Consider the following 18109-nt stretch of genomic DNA (forward strand, 5'->3'; position numbering starts at 1 on the left):
GATGAATAGCTGAGCCAAAAACACCAATAAGTGGATAATGTAACATATTTCCTACAAGTAAATCTTCGTTTTTTTGGCATTTATAATGTCTTGTGGAGCCTCTTGTTTTAAAATTTAGCGTCTACATCTGGCAGTGATGAATGTGTGGCAGTGAAATCATTCATGTGGATGTGCAGGTTTTGTATATTAAACTGCAGCTCAGAGATGTTGCAGGTGAGCACGTGTTCATACTTTATATGCATACACATGATGAAACTTGCTTTTTTCCAGTTGCTGCTTCTATGGGGGGCCGGTCCAGGCAATACGTAGGCAAGCTGATGCTATCAAGTTTCTCAGTCAAGATATTGTTACAACCCTGGATCAGCTTAGGATGCAAAGCAACAAATTTGAATTGACTTTCGCTTACATATCACCTAATCCTGCAGGTAAATCCCAGTATAAATATACTGTTTCAGTTTTTGTATCCCCCCCCCCCATTCATTCCAGGTTAGAGTTCCAACACTTTGTCCCTGCGACAGGAAATGTGGAGAAATGCCCTCAACTAACATATCCTCTTACCCTCACGCTTTTGACATTTCCTCTGTATTTTCGGTCAAAAACCATGTGGTTTTTTTCCCCCTTCCTAAGCTTGATAAAGCAAAAACACTCAGTTCCCTCATGGGTCCAGATTTCACACAACAACCGTGGAGCTTTCAAACAAACACTACTGTTGAGAGGAGACACCACAGCTGTTGCCTGGGGGTCCAGACTGTACCACTGAAGTACACGTGACACACCCCAAACTCGTTCAAAAACAAACACACCACTCAGGGAGAGGCAGTCCGCAGCAGCGCAGTCACCAGCACACAGCTCTCGTTGTGCTGCCGACTGTGATCATGTCGACTTATGCTGCTGGGAGAGGAGGGAGGACGGTTGTACCTGTGGACTCACGAGGGGCCACGTTGGTTGGAAATGCTTTGTCTCTTTGTTCTAGTATATTATGTGTCATTTGCAAGCACAAAAACAGCCATTGTTCCTTAAAATTATGAGGTATTCTTTAAGAAGAAAAATCCCATGACAGAGGAATATAATAAAAGTTTAAACTATTGATTATAAAAATATTAAAATTAGTTTTTCTTATATTGATTTCGTTTTTTTAAATGGCTGCAAAAAAAAAAACCACACACACACCCCAAAAACTCCCAATAAAATAGTGCTTTAGATACTCTACAATGATTTACAGAAGATTAATTGAATACTGCAATGGTAATTAATGGCTTGGGACACAATGAAAATAAATCCTCATTGCAATTATTGTTTACACAACAGCAATATAATAGACAACATATATAATGAGTGCGTGTGCTTGCTTATGGAGAAAAATACAGATGAAATTTTTTTGTCTCATCTCAACCACACAAGCTTCAACTGAAAAAACAAAACAAAACATATTTTTGTGCGGGACTGTTTCCAAAATAGTAGTGCTTCACTTAATGATGTAAATGATATTGATGAACAAAAAAATCATTCATCCATTTCAAAAGTTACCCCCTAATTCTGAGTACATGCTCTTTGACTCTTTGCTCTTTTTGCCATAGATTTGTCTGGATAGTTGTGACTCTGTAGATTTTGCCGTGTTTTGCAGATGTTTGTGTCTGGCGTGTGTGTGTGTGTGTGTGTGTGTGTGTGTGTGTCTGGCGTGTGTGTGTGTGTGTGTGTGTGTCTGGCGTGTGTGTGTGTGTGTGAGACACGGATGGGAAGCTTGTTATGCTGCTTTAGAAACCTTCCCCGGGGACTGAGGAGATAACAAAAACACAGCTCAGACCACTCCTCCCAGTCCTGTTCCTGTGTCCTCTCCCACTTTCTGTCTTCCAGATCTGTTTTGCTTACTTTTACTTTAAGTACCTCTTGTTATCTTTTTGTTCTCTCGATGTGTAATCCTCGAAACTCTTGGCAAAGTGGCTATATAAAGTGAAATGATTCAGTGTAGTCTGTTTCACTGTTGATGTTTTATAATCTTTTAGTTTTATTTTTTGGGTCTTAGAAGTCTGCATGTACAACCAAAAGCTTTGCTTTGGTTTCATTTGTGGCTTTGTAGTTCCTCCAGAGCCACTGTGTGCATTTGTGTTTGGTTGTATGTTGCATGAGGGGAGGGATTGAGGAAAAATATTTTACCAAATGTCAGTAATACCCCATTCCTCTGTGTACTGGAACTGCTGTTTGTTACACAACTAACTTTCTGGAATTGTGTGTGTGTGTGTGTGTGTGTGTGTGTGTGTGTGTGTGTGTGTGTGTGTGTGCGTGTGCGCGCGCAGCAAGGGTGTGTATTCTAAGCAAAATAATCTGTTCAGTGGAGTGTAAAGTGGAGAGCTCCCAGCTTCCCAACACTGCTGTGTCATATCTCCCTCTGAGTATTTGTCAGTGTGTTTTTGTATATATGTGTGTGTGTGTGTTTGTGCCTGTGTGTGTGTGTGTGTGTGTGTTTGTCAGTTTTCCTGGCAGTGCCATGCAAAGGCTGCCACCATTGCCTTGAGCGGCAGTTGAGCTTAACAACACAAGGAGCAACAAATGATTTTGTGTGTGTGTGTGTGTGTGTGTGTGTGTGTGTGTGTGTGTGTTACTTATGGTACTCCAATGATGATAATAGCTGTAAAGTTTTTTTTTTATTGCCATAGTCATAGTTGGCTGCTAAGGAAGACTAATTTTCAGTCTTAAGTCAATAAACTTTTTGTTTGTAAGTATGAGTTAGTGTGGGTTGTATGACTTTAATTAAATCTGTTAGATATACTTGGAGGTAGATGCAGTTAAGAGACTGGAAAACACTTGTATGTATGTTAGCGATTCAAGCTGCAAAATGATACTTTAAAGCTACATTTGTTACCCATTATCCACCGCAACCAACCAGCAGGATAAAACTTCATGTCCCAGGATGCCATGCAAAGCAGCTAGATCCAGAGCACAAGTTTAGCAATCTGGCATTTAAAACTTAATAGATCTGAGCTGGTCCATGATGCAGCCGATAGGATCCACTCTCTTTATTTGAGGTCAGATTTAAACCAGCAGCAGCAAATCATTCAATGCAAACAAACAAAACAAAAACAAAACTAAATCCAAATCCATTCAGTGAAACCCAGTGCAATCCAGAGGAAATATAGTTGCCTGTTCTTCTGGTACTCAGAAGCCAGGACAGCTTTTTTGATAGAAAAACACAATTGTATGAGATTTTTTACAGTATGATGATTATTTTAGAACATTTCTTTCATATCACAGTAAATTGAAGTCGTAATTCAACCTCAGGTGCGTCACGCTTGAAACCTACCAGGAGTCCAAGTGTTTTTTTGTTTTTTTTAAGGATTCCTTGTGCTCAGTTGGATTTGGTGATGTTCGATTTTATATTGTGATTATGTCGTGATTGAAATCAGACTTGGGAGTGCGTTGTGGTATCTAAGAATAAATGTACTCTCCCTCACTCTCTTTCTTTCCAGATGACCCGTCAGAGGCAGACCTGTGGCTGCTTAACAGCTGCACTGTGAAAAACCCCGCAGAAGACCACTTCAGAAACTCTATCAAGTATGGGAACACACACTTTCTCCCCAACTATATTACATGCCCTTTAAAAAGGAACGTTTTTCTCTAGAACAGGTTGAAAATAAGCCCAACTAATTGTAACATGTCAAAAGGAAATTTGTCCGGACTTGTTAGTTTGGCGAGAAAACCCCCAACTAAAAAAGGAAAATTGAGAACTAGAAAGAACAAATACAACAAATTGAAAATGTTAACTAAATTTAACATCGCCAGACTGGGCAACTCACAGGCCACATGTCATTGTGAGATGAACAGTGTTGTGCTAGTTACTGAAAAACAGTAATTAGCTATAGTTACTAGTTACTGCAATTCAAAAGCAACTCAGTTACTTACTCAGTTATTACTATGAAAAGTAACTATTTAGTTACAAAAAAAAGGTCAGAATTGTCAACATTGTAAGCTCTGTACTACTTGACATGCATTTTCATCACTGAACTGAACTCTGCTCAGCAATATGGTCTATATTTATACAAACACAAACATTAAGATGTTTCAAAGTGATTGATTGATTGATCAACTTTAGCCTGGCTAGCAGCAGCACTCCCTCGTTGAAAAGAACAACTCAGGCGCTGTTGCTCAGGTGCACGGCGTGAGGTGACGTGTGTCGGTATCTGTGCCGGTCCCTGACTCAGCTGAGATAGTAAAATAACATAAAATGAACTCATAAACGGATCGTTTAGTAACTATAACTGAGTAATTGAATTTAAAAAAATAATGCGTTTGATTATTAGTTCCTGCCAAAGTTACTTTTTTGGCAGTAACTAATAGCGCAGTAACACATTAGTCCCAACACTGGAGATGAAATGCACTGCAAAGTTTATGATTAGATTTTGTCTCATTGTTTCTCAGTGGCCCCACACGCACGCACGCACATCTTCCCCACTAACCAAAAAATAAAGATGATAATATGAGAAGAACAATTCTTTGGTTTAGGCTTAAGAAAAATCAAATCTGGTGTCTGGACAAACTTGTCCAGCATAACCAACAAAATTGTGTTCATGCACATTAACATTTCCATTTAAAATGTGTTGTACAACATGTGTTCTCATGCATAAATATGTGTGAGTCTGCATCTTTGCACGTGTGTAACATTTTCAGTTCACTGCTCCATGTCTGTTTCCACCCACTAAGAGTTCCATAGGTCTCTCACCATGCGTGCGCGCGCGCGCGCGCACACACACACACACGCACACACACACACACACACACACAGATTTGCATAAACACAGAGAATTTAAGCTAGAAACTGTTTTGCATTTTGATTAATTTGGGTCCGTCAGGAGCGCATACACCTGGTGGAGGTGTGCTTTGGTGGTATTGAAAGAGAACAAGACAGCGGGTGACTGTTTCAGATGGTAAAATTCTCACTTTGCATACAGTTTTAAGCTTCACTGAAACTCAGAACTTTTAATTCATCTCCATAACACACAAATAAGAGCGGGAGGAGAGCGGCATGACGTCATGGAAAAGAAACGGTGTCTGTTAAAATGGCAAGGCAAGGCAAGGCAATTTTATTTGTAGAGCCCGTTTTCACAAACAGTTTGTCTCAAAGGGCTTCACATGGCATCATAACAACATCCTCTGCCCTTAGACCCTCACATCGACTGAGGAAAAACTCCATAGAAAACCCTTTTAACAGGGAAAAATCTGAGAAACCTCAGGGTGAGCAACAGAGGAGGGATCCCTCACCCAGGACGGACAGACGTGCAGTAGATGTTGTTACAGACAAGAAAACAGTTTACAATGCAGAATGTGAGAAACACGGAAATGTTAATAACAGCTGAAGAAGGAAGCTTCTGGTAGGGGAGGCAGGGAGAGCAAGCCAGCTTGATGGGGGACTGGATGGCAGACTGGTTCATGGAAGGGGAGCGCAGGCCGGTGTAACAGTAGGGAATAGGGGGGGGGGGGGGGCGATGCAGGCGGCGGTTGGGGCGCTGGTGGATCTGTGGAAACACAGAGAGATGCGAGACACCAAGGCCAAACTACAAAGTGCAACAAGTAGTGGTAGTGACAGTTCCAAAAATATGCAGGGAGGAGAGGAGGAGAGAGGGGGAGAGGAGAGGAGAGGAGAGGAGAGGAGAGGAGAGGAGAGGAGGGAAGGGCTCCATGTAACCTGATGTGTCCCCCAGCAGTCTAAGCCTGTAGCAGCATAGCTATCAATGGTTCAGAGCTACCTGAACCAGTCCTGACTGAAGGCTCTGTCATAGAGGAAGGTCTTAAGCCTGGACTTAAACGTAGTTAAAGTGTCTGCCTCTCTGACCCATGGAGAGAGCTGGTTCCACAGTAGAGGAGCCCGGTAATTAAAGGCTCTACCTCCTAGTCTGTTTCTATTGATACTGGGAATCACTGAAAGACCTGCATTCTGGGAGCGGAGTGCTCTGGTTGGACAGTAGGGACTAATGAGCTCTTTCAAATAGGATGGAGCTTTATCATTGAGAGCCTTATAAGTCAGCAGAAGGACTTTGAAGTCGATTCTAGATCCTACAGGAAGCCAGTGGAGAGAAGCTAAAGTGGGAGAGATGTGTTCTCTCTTCTTAACTCCCGTCAAAACCCTCGCTGCAGCGTTCTGGACCAGCTGGAGACTCTTTAGAGAGTATTTAGGACATCCTGACAGGAGAGAGTTGCAGTAGTCCAGCCGAGAAGTGATAAATGCATGCACCAGTTTTTCAGCATCACTCTGGGAAAGGATATTCCTAATCTTAGCGATACTTCGCAGATGGAAGAAGGCGGTCCTAGTCACATGCTTTATGTGGGAGCTGAAGGAAAGGTCCTGGTCAAAAATGACCCCAAGGTTCCTTGCAGTTGTACTCGGAGTTAGGGTGATGCCATCTAGAGTAGAGATCCGATTCAAGAGTGTGTCCCTGTGGTGTTTAGGTCCAAAAATGATTACCTCAGTTTTATCTGAATTGAGCATTAAGAAGTTAGAGGACATCCAGGATTTAATGTCTTTCAGGCAGTCTTGCAGATGAGTAAGCTGGCTTGTGTCGTCTGGCTCCATCGACAAGTAAAGTTGTGTGTCATCTGCATAACAGTGGAAGTTGATCGAGTGCTTCCGGATTATGTCACCTAATGGGAGCATGTAAAGAGTGAAGAGAATCGGTCCTAAAACTGAACCCTGTGGTACACCATATGTAACTCTGCTATACTCAGAATGGTCATTATTAACATTAACAAACTGAAACCTGTCAGATAAGTAGGACTTAAACCATTTTAGAGCAGTTCCTTTAATCCCAATGTCATGGTCTAGTCTCTGTAGCAGGATGCTGTGGTCGATGGTGTCAAATGCAGCACTGAGGTCCAAAAGGACAAGCACAGAGACAAGACCTCTGTCTGAAGCTATAAGAAGATCATTAGAGACTCTGACCAGTGCTGTTTCAGTGCTATGGTGTTCCCTGAATCCAGACTGGAAGGCTTCAAAGAGCTCGTTGCTGTGCAGATGTTCATGTAGCTGCTCCAGGACAACCTTCTCAAGGATCTTGGAGATGTAGGGGAGGTTGGATATTGGCCTATAGTTGGCTAACACATCTGGGTCAAGAGAAGGTTTTTTAAGTAAAGGGTTGATGACAGCCACCTTAAAGGCCTGTGGCACATAACCTGTGACTAAGGAAAGATTAATTTGATTTAATATAGAAGTGTTGACTAGAGGGAAGGCATCCTTAAGGAGGCTTGTTGGGATGGGATCCAGCAGACAAGTGGCTGACTTGGAGGAACCGACTGCAGAAGTTAATTCTGACAGGTCGATGGGGGAGAAGCTGTCCAAGTATGCACCAAGTCTGGGAGGTGCTTCTATGGGGACTGTAGTCTGTCCTCCATTACTGGCAATCTTCGTTCTAATATTCACAATCTTTTCAGTAAAGAAAGAAAGGAAGTCGTTACTGCTGAGAGTTGGGGTGATGCATGGCTCAGCAGCACTATGGTTCTTGGTGAGCCTGCCCACGGTGCTGAAGAGGAACCTGGGGTTGTTCTTATTCTTATTCTAAATGTCAACAATCAGAATGTAGTTTCATTCCTGCACCCTTTAGTCAAGTTTATAGATATTTATCATCCTATAAAATGTTAATCCACCAATGTTTTTAATGCACATTTTGAAATTTCACATTGGGATATCTTGATAGAAATGGTAAGATTCTCCAAAACATTCCGAATTTTTCACACATCCTCTTAAGAAGAGTGGATGTCCTTAAAGTGGGTTGGAGACACCTACCTTTTGTAAATGTTCTGATGTAGAATCACGTACCACGAATCTCAGTGAATCAAATTATAATATTTGCAAACAATAGCTTTGTTTGACCATTGAGTAAAAACAAGCATTCATTTAAAACGTAAACCCAGCTGCCATCATGCCCACATGATGCCCTCAGCCATCACAGTCTCAATGGAATATGAAGGACCAACAGTGGCTGCAAGACAAAAACAGTGGGTGTTTTACAATAATAAATCATAAATAATCTTATTTATTAACAAAGGAGAAATTGTGTTTTTACTGGGACATAAAAAGACATCTCACAAAAAGTAGCCACGTTTTTGTTTGTGTGTCAAAGTTTATCTCGGGTTCCAAAAAAAACCCCAAAAAACAAAAACCCAAATAGTACCAGCAATGTACTGCAATATTACATTCTAAACCAAATGACCTTGGCACCATTACAATAGTTGACTTGTCTCATAATATATTGGCCTCTACTTCAAACTTTTATCTTTTTTATTTACCAATAATTATAATGACACAAGCTCATCCATCATTCATTGAAACAGTCATTTTTTTCGAAGTCAAAAGAGGAAAGACCCAATCAGTCTCCCAGTCACAACCCTAATTATGTGTGTGTGCAGTGGGACCCCTTCCAAAGCCACCTGCTACGATGACCTCATGGCTGCTACAGTGCTGCTGTCTGAAATGTTAGGCTTTTTACTCAGTTTGCTCCCATCGATTATTTGCTCTCAAGATGAAAGGAAAACGGAGCAATTTACCAGACTGGCATGTTTTACCATTTGGATGTCTGAATCATCAGCGTGGAGGAACTCAAAGGCAGCATTACAGTTTCAAGGGTGACCCATTTGGCTTTTGCCAACTTGATCGCTGCATCTTCCTGTCTCTCCACTTCAGCCGTCTCTGCATGCTCCCTTTCTCTTTAACTGCGTCTTTCTATCGTGCCAAATTTTATGCAAAGTAGTCTTCAACTGAAATGCACAAAATAAAACCACACTCAAAAACCTTGAGCATGTCTACCCCGTTGACGCCAGAGTATTTGGTTAGCTTGAAATCACCCAGCTGCAATGGTAATGTAATTAATTCGCTATTCACTGGCAAGGAAACATGCACACATGAGGTATTTTTTTTTTTAAAAAAGGAAAGTTTTTAGTGCCTTTCATCACTTGCATGCTTGAAATAAGGGGGTGGGGTGATGAAGGAGTACAGGATCAGAGAGAATAAAAATGCCCACTTATTCACATGTTTTTTATACTTTAATGTTCTTTCAGCTTCTCTCGATTTGGTTGATAGAGAGAAAAAATGAGAGGAGGCGGCAGACACTTGCACTACCTTGTGCTCAGTCACACGCTAGCCATCATGCCTGCGCCTCCTGGTACCACAAGCACGTGAACTTGTAATTCACACACACATTTGCACTTGCAAGGGCACCATGACTGGTGGTCCTTTTAAAAGAAAAAAAGGAAAAAAAAAAATCAGTGCATTAGTGCAGTTAAAGGAGGATAAAATGCGGCATGAAACAAAACTCAGCATTGTAAATGATTTTTGCCATGTTATAAATTGTACAAACCTTTCACAACCAAACAAATTGACTCACCAGCTCCACAAAGAGCAACTTAATCTGTGCATTCTGACTTTGGAGGTTGCTTGCATTTATTGCACTTTGCTTGGCGATACAGATTTGCATAAATAGTAATAAATGTATTGTTCTATTGGCTAAGGCGAGCTCAAGGAATATTGTCAAATAATGTATTGGAATTCAGAGTCAGAATACTGTATTCATCCCCAAGGGAAATTCTGTAATTCCATGCACTTCTGTAGCTGTGCTGTGTTGCTCTGCTCACGGTTCACCACAGAGATTTAACTCACGTCCCAAGGATGTCGAGAAGAGTTTGTCTGCCGTATAGTCATGGAAATCGAAAAGTAATGCGAAATTACGTTTGAGAAATCTATTCAAGTAAAAGTCCTAATTTAAGTGTGCGCCTGTTGGTAAAATTGTTTCATTAAGCAAACAAATAAGAGACCAAAAAATATCTGTCTTCGTCTCTTCCTCACCCACCATACAGACACTTCAGCAGCCTACAACTCAGCCTTTGCTCTGTTCTATTTCCACTGTCAACAAAATAAATAGAGTCCAATATATAGAGATAACAGCAGCAATATGCAGTTCCATCCTTACTACCTTCACATGCTGCAAATCTGTTCCCTAAATCAGATCAGGGGCTGAACTATTTTACATGACACCATTTTATAATTCCTTTCTTCAGAGGTGAAAAGTCTTAGGACAGAGGGTAGATGACGAGCCCACTCATCATCTGTCAGAATTCTGATCTCATGCTGTGTGGCAAAAAAAACCAACAACAACCCCAAATTAGTATACTTGCTCAAAAGTGTACTTGAAAGCCACACACAAAAAAAACCAGTTGCTTCTTCGAAAAGGAACTCTTGGACTCACACATCGTTTTCTTTTACGGTGTTTCTGTGCACATTTGTGTTTTAAACAAATTGATCCCTGTGTAGGACATGTGCCACCAGACACTCACTCACACTCAATCCTCACACGCGCTCAAAAACTATCAGTGTCCTAGTAAATGTGTTGGGGGGCTCAAACGGAAGCCCAGGGAATTTCACGATCCTTTATCATGGTTAGCAGAGACACAGTGAAAAGATGGTTTATTACTTGTGGAGAACTGGGGCTTAGTTGGCATCCATACCAAGTGTGTGGGATTAAGAGTCGTGTGTGTGTGTGTGTAAGATTATGAGAGAAAGCTAGCAAATATGGACATGGAGTGAATACATTATGCACACACCAAACATGTTTTGTTTGTCCTAAAGCTGAAAACACACCTGGTAAGTTTTAGGGCTGTGTGTGGTATCGTAAAACTAACTATTTCCCTCCAGAACAAAGACCTGCAGCAGGTAGAGTTCTGGACCAGCTCTGATCAAATCTAAATTGAATGAGGTGATATAATGTCGTGCCGTTATAGTCATGTTAATATCAAAATGCAGTACATGAACTTGTGTGTTTGATTATTCTTTTCTGTGACTTTTTACAACTTGCATCAACTGTTGCCTGTAGCTGTTGTTGGAACTGATGAAGTTGGTTGTATGATTTTGTTCAGCTTGCAGGGGTGAGTTGGCATGTGTGGGAGTTGGGATTCCTTCCAGCTTTTTCAGAGTGTTGGCGTATGCTACCAGGGCTGGGCGGTACAGCCTAAAAAGTCTTCAGCACTGTCTAATTTGAAGCGCGTTGTGTATCAGCAGTATGTTTACTTTTTGTTTTTTATTTCAACATGAATACTTGGGTAAAGGAAGAGTGTGTCAACATCACGGCAGCCTCATCCAAGCTGCTTTAATCGAAAATAACTGACTTGAGGCAAAGCAGGATGGGGAGGTTCTTTCCTCCAACTTACTCAAAAATAAAAACCTCTCAAATACAACATGAGTTCAGAAGTAACTCTTCTACAGTTACGATATTGCAGAAATTGATTCAGAGCTCCCGTAGCTTCCCCACGTAAAATCTCACAGTGCACATTTACAGTACGTGACCTCATTGCTTGCACCCAAGCATAATGTGAAAAAAAAAGTGAACTCTATTATAGCACAGCAGGATTTCCCCACAAACCAGCACTTGCTGTTAACATTCATAAAACAAAATGACATTAAACAAAATATAAATCTAAAATGAGTTCAGTAAAAGATTTGAAACAAGAGGTGGACACAGAGGACCAGTAATGGCACCGTTATTTGATTGGGTCAGGATTGAAGTACCAAATTTGTGCTTCCCTCAATCAGAAACCTCCCAAGCTGTTAACAAAATGCCACTAAAATTTTTACTTGCTCTGCAGCATAAACAAAAAGGGAAAAAAAAGAGGCAGGAAAAGTCAGGAATAGTAACAAAATTTTCAAATTCTCAAAAAACAAAACAACAAAACCCAAACAAATGAAATCCTACAAATATTGGTCCTTGGCCAGATGCTCTGCTTGCTTTGCTAAGATTAAATCCATTCTCCCAGGGCTACAAAATTAGTCACAAATTAATTACAAATCACTATATGGCCTACTACAGTTTTCAAATCGCAGGAAGCATTTGTTGAAGGCTAATTTTTTTGGTCAAAATATCTTTTTGATTTAAATATTGTGGCGCTGCAGAGATGTCCTGCCTCCACATTCTATTCCAGACCCAAGACAACGTCTGTGTTTGATCCCCACAAATATCACACCATAATCATTTTCATGGGGTTTCAGTGAATTGAGAATAATGGTGTAAAAAGTAACACCCCCCCCCCTCAAATTTTGCTAATTATATCATAATATCAGTCAAAATAATCACAATCAAATGTTTTTCTTAGATCAGAGGTTTCTCTTAAGAATCCTGTAGCCCTTCCTGTGTGGCAGAGTTGTTGAACAGGTGAGTCTTGAACCGTTCACAATGAAAGGGCACTTGAAGAAATACCAGTGGTGGATTTGAGGAACAGACGAGGGGCTGCTGCTTCACCCATTAACTACATTAACACAGATGTGCCACTCTTTAAGATTCACCTTTCATGCGCCAGAACTGGACTGCACGTGAAAGCTCGAATTTTAGTTGGTTCATAACAACTCACTTGGGCCAAACTTGTTGAAAATATCCTTTTTTCCAACTGTTGAGCAGGTGGTTGGATGAAGCACGCTTTGACTTTATACCGGCAAATATATTTTTTATTGTACTTTGAGAAGCAATTGTTTGCTTGTCCATTCGATAAAAATATTAGCTTTTTCTTGAACTCGGATGCCGCATTGCTGTATTAATCATTCACATAAGAATCACCAAACATGTACAATACAGCAGGTATTTTCCAGCCCCAACACCTGCCTCTCAGGTATGTTACCGCAGCTTGTGTAAATTCCGACGTGCTCTGCAGTTATTTCATGATGGCTTTCTGCAGATGTGCTCTTGTCATTTCTGATTCATCAGGCTTCATCGCTCTCTCCCCACTGGTGTAGGAAGGCATTTATCACTTAACAATTCAGCAGTATAAATATATACCATAGGTTAAAACTACATACCTGTGTGTTTGGTATTCTGGTAAAACCATTCGTTCCTCTTGTTCACTCCTTGAGCTGGAGTCCCACATCAGGAACTCTTTCAGAAGCGTGAACTATTAATAGAGCTGCTTCTGAATGCTAAAAAGTCAATTAGTATGGATATTTGGGCGTGCATATGTGTGTGTTGGAAACGCTGAAATCTATAGCGTAATTCAGTGTCAGAGACCTTTCAAATCAATGAACATGGAATGCATTAAAGAAACAGTTGCTCAACAGCATGTAATTAAACCACTCGCTTTGTGGTTGAGTATATATATACAAATACATACGTGTGTGTGTGTGTGTGTGTGTGAGTGTTGGATTTCTCTCCTTGGCTGTCTCTTGTAATTTGTATGATCAAGGGAATGTATGCTTAACGAATTAGAACCAAACTCAACAGTTCTCTACTTCTGTTTTCAGAATACACCAATTCCCACGTTATATTTACATTCATTTCAATATGATTTTAATATTCATGACCCAACCATAGGAAAAGAAAAAAGGAAAGTTAATTGAAAAGGGACACACAGAATGAACTCTTGGAATACGTCCAAAGAGTATGTGCTGTGCTTATATTGTGTGTATTTGTACCAGATGTGTAGGCTGGTGTTGTGAAGTATTATGGCCCCAGGCAACAGGACGGTCTATTGTTGGCTCGCCGTTGTCTTGGCAGGGGTTGCTTTACAAATTTAGTGCCATCATTGGAGACCTCATGCTGCCAAACTTGTATTGGAAAACTGAGCTCAGCGGAGTTTCTGCTTTTCTAAGTGGATATAACCTACAAAAACCTCCCAAAATACAACAGAAGGAGCAACACTGGATCTTGTTAAGGGGTGTCCCAAAGAGTACAGGTTTTTATTTGATTCATTAGCTAGCAAATTCACGGCGTTTATTTATTCATGCTATTTACCGTTCGTTTAGAAAGACTAATGACTAAAACAAGCTGTGTTCATTCTCTGATAGAACACACACAGGTCCATGTGATGAATATACATTTTCGCCTCGGGCTGCATCTGTTTATTAGTAAGATGTCCACTGATGTTAGGCAAGTGATTTTATGTCATTGATTTTTGGTCACATTTTTACCAGAAGCAAAAGGTCACGCTATGCAAATAAAATCCATCAAAGTGAAAATCCAACCCTGAAACTAAATTTACATGTTATTCCAGAGGCTTTCATTTTTCAACCAGAGTCCAAAAGCATTGACAACTCCTGGAATCCAGAGCTGTAATCTTTCAAATGATAAAATCTAAACCGCCCCATTAATAATGAATCCAAGACTGACCTCAAAACCATGAACACTGCTTGCACATATGAGCCCATGAATACATTTTAGTTGGGTTTTTTCTTCCAAGAATCAGTCTTGTGGTGCTTCGTGCTTAAGTGAATTTTCCTGTTCGCTATGAATGTATTGCCGTTGTCTATTTTGGCCTTGTAACTTGTTTTTTTAAATGAGCGAACACACCGAATGTGACATTAAAGCCAGAAATGTTTGCCTTTTCATCTCGACATGATGACAAGGTATAAACTCTCTGGAATCGGCAGTGACCTTTAGAGTTTTTCACTAAGGGCAGTTGTTTTATGTCTCTGTTCACTGACTCCCGCAGACAAGCAGGCATGGATTTGTAGCTGACTGTACACACATAAACCCACCCACCCACCCACACAAATGCACACCCACATACTTACACACACACACACACACACACACACACACACACACACACACACACACACAGAGCAGAGCTTGCTGCCGGGGGCTGGTTTTGGTACAACCCAGGGATTGGCATTAAATCTGTCAGTTCTGCAGGGCATTAGCCTACATTTTGGGGTACACACAGATTCAAAAACACTGGAAGAAAAGCAGAGAGACAGACGGGGGGGGGGGGGGGGACTGAAGCACTGAGTGCTGATATCCTGTTGAGTGCAGGGGTGGTCCACAAAGCCTTGAGTTTTATGTCTTTATCTGCATTGGTGGACTTTAGGTTGAGAACGTGGTCGTGTCACTTTGTGAGTGTTTGATACTGCTCCCTTTTTCAATACAGTTATACTCGTTCCTGGATTATAAGATTTGTTTTAAAGACAGATTGAATTCTGTTTCAATAAAAATAAAATTACATGACACACAATGTTGCAACTTTGAACAAAATGTGATTTTACTTAATTTCAGCTCCTTTGTTTTATGTTTTAGCACGTTTGCATTTATCAACCCAAAGCAGTTTAACAACAACAACAACAAAAAAAAAAAACAGCAACTTGGAGATTTACTGCTTTCCATAGGTATATTTAGTATTTGTGTTGTCGGTGAATGTAAGTCAGGCAGGAGGTGATAAACAGATGAAATTATCTCTGATCTGTTAGTTTCGGTTCTGCTTTTAACTGTTTTGCTCTGATAGAACTGTGATTCAGAGTTATCAAACCAGTAAGTCTCTATGTTGTTGTCACACACATCCAACATGTCAGACCTGAGATTTATCACTGCTATAGCAGTGGTTTTTATACATAAAAACCCTGAAATCCGGAGGCCCTGAAAACATTACACATGTACAGGAGCTCTTACAAAGTATGCCAGCCCCCCCGTGTGCTTTGCAAGACAGTGTTAGACACGTATAGACATTTATAGTCTTAAAAAATGGTAGGAAAATGCTCTCCTCTTTTATTAAAAAAATCTTTGTTCTTTAATTTGAGTATACATCTTGAGAACTGCGTAACCCGCGGTTTATGTCATTTAAATATTTGAGAATATCAGAAACGAGCGACCGTGATCAGAGCATACTGTCGGGGTGTTTATGAAGAGTTCACACGATGAACAATATGACAAAAGATCAGTTGTTCTGAGTATTGAGTTATTTTGCAAACTTCCTTCTTCATAATTTCATTTATAGTAATAGTTTAGATGTCATGATAACAGGTCTGGAAACTTGGTCAAGTTTAATTGCTTGAAAAGTGTTAGCTTTTGACTCTTAGAAAGCTGTACAAGCCCTGTTTGTAGTTTATATAACCCCCCCCCCCCCCCCCCCCCAATCCAGGTGAGCTCCAGCAATCAGCAATCAGCCATCAATAAGAACCTCTTAAGAGAACTTTTGGCAATAATCAGGTCAGCATCTAACATTTCTGTCCCTCGCAGACTTATCCTTTTTAAATCATTTACCTGCTGTCAGGTTAGATTTCAGCTCTCCTCTGTACTGCTTAACCTCCAAGACATTCAACCGTAGCAACAGTCAGATGTAATTTTGAGCAGGGAATGTTGAAAGGAAATAACAGCATTACCTTTTTTTAAGCTTGTATATTAGAAAATGTGATTGGCAAAGAAGGCATCAGAGGGGATGAATATAATGTGTTAAAAAGGCTAATGGTGTTTAAATCCCTGTTCCTAACAGACTTGACTTTTATCAGCTTCCATCAGCTTTGCAAGACCAGGTATTAGGTTCTCTCATTTCCACAGCCAATGGCAGTATTTCATAGGGTCCCAGTGAAAGTCAGAGAACAGTGAATATAAGAGCGGCAGTCGTACTGAACAAGTTATTTTAAGTTTTTAGGCTTTACTACAGGGATACACCTATGATTTTACACTTTCCGCCGTGCTTATCTGGATTATTTACAGGAAAACAGCTTTTGTATTTTCCCTGTTGATAAGCAAGTTTTCCCACAGTGCCAGATTAAGGAGGTAGATTAAGAAGTGTGTACACATTTTTGCTCTCACCTGCAAAGAGCACATGCTCACCACGTTGACAATATAGAAATGCTGCCTGGACCCTTCTGGGACCTGATGTTGTGATTATTTCAGACAGGTTCTGTGTCCAAGCCTGCTGTGATATAGTCCATTCTATACCCCATCTCTGTGTGCATTTGATGCTTACATACACTTTGTGCGTGTTGGCGAATCCTTCCCGTCACATCTGCTCTACAAAGTGGGACAAATACAGGGCTCAGCGCAGTGTGGGGGTCCGCTTTCAAAGTCTGTGTACACTTTTTTGTATGTGTCTAAATGCAGGCCTGCTCTCAGTATGGGACCAAAGTTAGTGGCTTACAACCAATATCCCAACATCTGACTAGATCTTTTTAAACCTGCTTTTACTTTGATTTCAGCTTGAATTCTCTTGCGTGGGCATTTTTTCTTTTGTTTTTGGCACTGTGTGAACTCATTTCACTGATAGGCTAGTTGCATTTTTTTGACGAGCATGGTAGAATTTTAAGAATGTCTTATCAATGGCCCCCCCCCCCCCCTTTCACCATTTTAGCTCCCTTCATGTCTTAAGCTTTTTTCCCCAACTTGAGGAAAGCCAAAGTCCACACTAGAACAAACTGGTATTCTTCAGTGTCCTTATGTGGTTGTTCCTCTTGGGGATGTGTGTGCATGAGTGGTCCCTGAAATAAATGGCTGCATAATCACAGCCTGTCACATTGTAGCACTTCTTATGAGCTGTTTTTTTTCTCTCTTCTTCTTCTTCTTCATAGCAATCACAAACAACTCTAGCCTTTCATCCGTTCAGACGGTCGGGCTTTTAAGACACCCCACTGGGCTCCAGCCTTTTCACTGATTCTCGATTGTGGATTTAAGCCGTAAGAAGGCAAGTTAATATAGGATTGGAGATAAAGGGGGGACCTTTCACCTTGGTGGGCTGTGACTCCGTTTTTCCATAGCTGAATCCTAAGTACAATTCTGCAAAGGGATTGAGTTTGAGTTTAGTTTCAGGGCTTTAAGGAATCTTTTTTTTATCCACATTGAAGGATTCAGTGATCACATTAGCCATATCAACCTGTATAGGAAGGTAAGGATAACAGTAGAGTGTATGAAATGAAATGAATAACCAAAGCAGAGAAGGTTAATCACCTTATGTGTTGTACGCATGTGATGTTTCTTTTAGTCATTTTTGGAGTGAGTGCAAAAAAGTAGTCGCAGATATGCAAAGCATTAGTGGCCTGTTAGTCAAGAGGTGGTTAAAATTTACACCTTCTTTTCTTCTTCACATGATAAAATGCTTTAATTCTCTGAAAGAAAATCGGCTTGAGTGTGAAATCTAATGAGATCTTATTCGTGTTTTGTACACTTGGTCGCTCTAATCAGTGTGCGTATGCTCCGGTGCTTCCTTCTAAACAGTAGGACAAACAACACCACCATGACATCTACATCACTGGTTACATATAGAAGATGTATATTAAAAATTAAAACATATTTGATACTGACAGGAAAATGAGAGAAAAGATATGATAGCATATAGTGTGCATTAGCGACAGGATTACCAGTGTTTCATGTTAACAGTTTTCTCTCCA

At 40.6% G+C, this 18109-nt stretch overlaps 1 protein-coding gene across 4 annotated transcripts in view; it reads left to right on the forward strand.

Moving 5' to 3' along the window:
• The window catches only part of cdkal1 (CDK5 regulatory subunit associated protein 1-like 1), a 228870-nt gene that overhangs the window by 33377 nt on the left and 177384 nt on the right, over positions 1-18109 (forward strand). For all 4 annotated transcript variants that reach the window (XR_015118417.1, XM_086217319.1, XM_086217321.1 and 1 more), the window contains exon 4: positions 3465-3549. Coding sequence is in view for 3 of the 4 variants with exons in the window: in XM_086217319.1 (XP_086073445.1) it covers positions 3465-3549 (85 nt within the window). In the remaining variant the exon portion in view is untranslated. The remainder of the gene's footprint in view (positions 1-3464; positions 3550-18109) is intronic.

Source organism: Aulostomus chinensis, chromosome 11 (genome assembly GCF_037954235.1).
Source record: "Aulostomus chinensis isolate RoL2024-O1b breed Wild chromosome 11, RoL_Achi_v1.0, whole genome shotgun sequence".
NCBI lineage: Eukaryota > Metazoa > Chordata > Actinopteri > Syngnathiformes > Aulostomidae > Aulostomus > Aulostomus chinensis.